At 40.5% G+C, this 1,443-nt stretch overlaps 1 protein-coding gene across 1 annotated transcript in view; it reads right to left on the bottom strand.

Moving 5' to 3' along the window:
• Positions 1 to 1,433, bottom strand: part of LOC107576437 (sushi domain-containing protein 4-like) — a gene marked incomplete at its 3' end in the record, with an annotated part of 6,576 nt that extends 5,143 nt beyond the window's left edge. Inside the window, exons 1-2 of the mRNA XM_016262613.1 lie at positions 1,178 to 1,433; positions 173 to 389 (exon numbers count right to left, since the gene is read on the bottom strand). Coding sequence (XP_016118099.1) covers positions 173 to 389; positions 1,178 to 1,310 — 350 coding nt within the window. The remainder of the gene's footprint in view (positions 1 to 172; positions 390 to 1,177) is intronic.
• Positions 1,434 to 1,443: the final 10 nt, after the last annotated feature.

The raw sequence follows: 1,443 nt of genomic DNA, 5'->3' as shown, positions 1-1,443 counted from the left end.
AGACTCAGACCTTTCCAACAATACGTGTTTTGTCAAGATTAGGAAAAGTTTTGATTATAAAATATTGTAGTAAATTTTGTAATATGATGCTAGGCACCGCCTACTAGGGGGAGGAGCCTGCTAAGAGGTTTTAAAGTAGCTAACAGAATGCTGACAGTTAAAAGGTTAAGACTGAGTAGCCTCACCTTCTGAAAGGCACACTGGTTTAAGGCTTGGTTTCCAGCCTACCGATCCATTATGGAAGCGCGTGCAGATAATCTTGGCTGGCCCCTTTAAACTATATCCATCCACACAAGAGAACCTGGCCACTGAGTTTTCAAAGAACAAACTGCTGCTTGGAGTTCTGATTCCGTGCTCAGGAACACCAGGATCCTTGCAGAACGGCTCCACTGAAAGTGCACAGGAAAGAACCAAATTATGCATTTAAAGCAAAGATGACATCTTATGATTGCGCCAATATCAGTGTTTGATCTCGATATCTGTAACAATTCAGTAACTTAACATGCATTATGATCACAACATAATAATCCAATCCATAATCAAGATGGAAATGTGTTCTTTCTTTCTTCTAATTGTTACCTTTTCTTAAAACTGTTTTCTTATTATCCTTTCTATTTTTACATATGGTCTTGCAACTACTATCACCTCAGGATGGCGGTGAGCGCATGACAGTGATGTCACCACGTAGCTCATTTCTGTTGGGGGAAACTGTTACAACTCAGCCCATGTTACAACACTCCCTCAACAGTCTCTCAACAATCACACTCAATATAGCATTTTCATTCTACGTGAGAAAACACTTTTCTGCTGAGATGTTCGTTTTACTCACTGTTACATAAATGTCACCTTCATAAAATGCTGTTATAGCCAGGAGGAGTTTAGGCCCTAGATGATGTCTGCAATTTTATGAGTGTGGTTCTTGCTTGTTGTGAATGTTCTGCTCAGTCATGAGTCATGACCAAATGTTATTCCATATACAACATGCAGCTGTAAAGCAGCATCGTCATGTCATGGAGAAACTGATGCTGCATAACAGAACAGAACCTTTAATGAAGATGATGGGCCAGGTTCTTCCGTTTCTTTTATTTCAGCGTGTCCCGTTACACAGGCAACCACAAAGGAAGTCCCGCATATTCCTATAAATGATATAATTGCAGTTTTTATGCAGATCTCTTACCTACTGTGTTAACCGGGAAGGCGGTGACCCGAAAAGGAGGGAGGAGGAGGAGGATAATCGAGAGAACAATCTGGCCGTAGACAGGATGTCCAAACGCAGATTTCTTGCCTTCTTTATCACCATGATGAAACATCTTTCACTGAATAAAATTCATCGGGTCACAAATGCTCTGAAATTATGATGACAACGACAAAAAGCTAGGTAAAACGTGAAAATATTACATCTATTGGGATTGCATCATGGATTTTCAGCCCTGCAGAATCTCC

This window comes from Sinocyclocheilus grahami, unplaced genomic scaffold (assembly GCF_001515645.1).
Source record: "Sinocyclocheilus grahami isolate Dianchi unplaced genomic scaffold, SAMN03320097.WGS_v1.1 scaffold3682.1, whole genome shotgun sequence".
Lineage (NCBI taxonomy): Eukaryota > Metazoa > Chordata > Actinopteri > Cypriniformes > Cyprinidae > Sinocyclocheilus > Sinocyclocheilus grahami.
The sequence above is the reverse complement of the archived record's forward strand: the minus strand, read 5'-3'. Positions and strand labels throughout refer to the sequence as shown.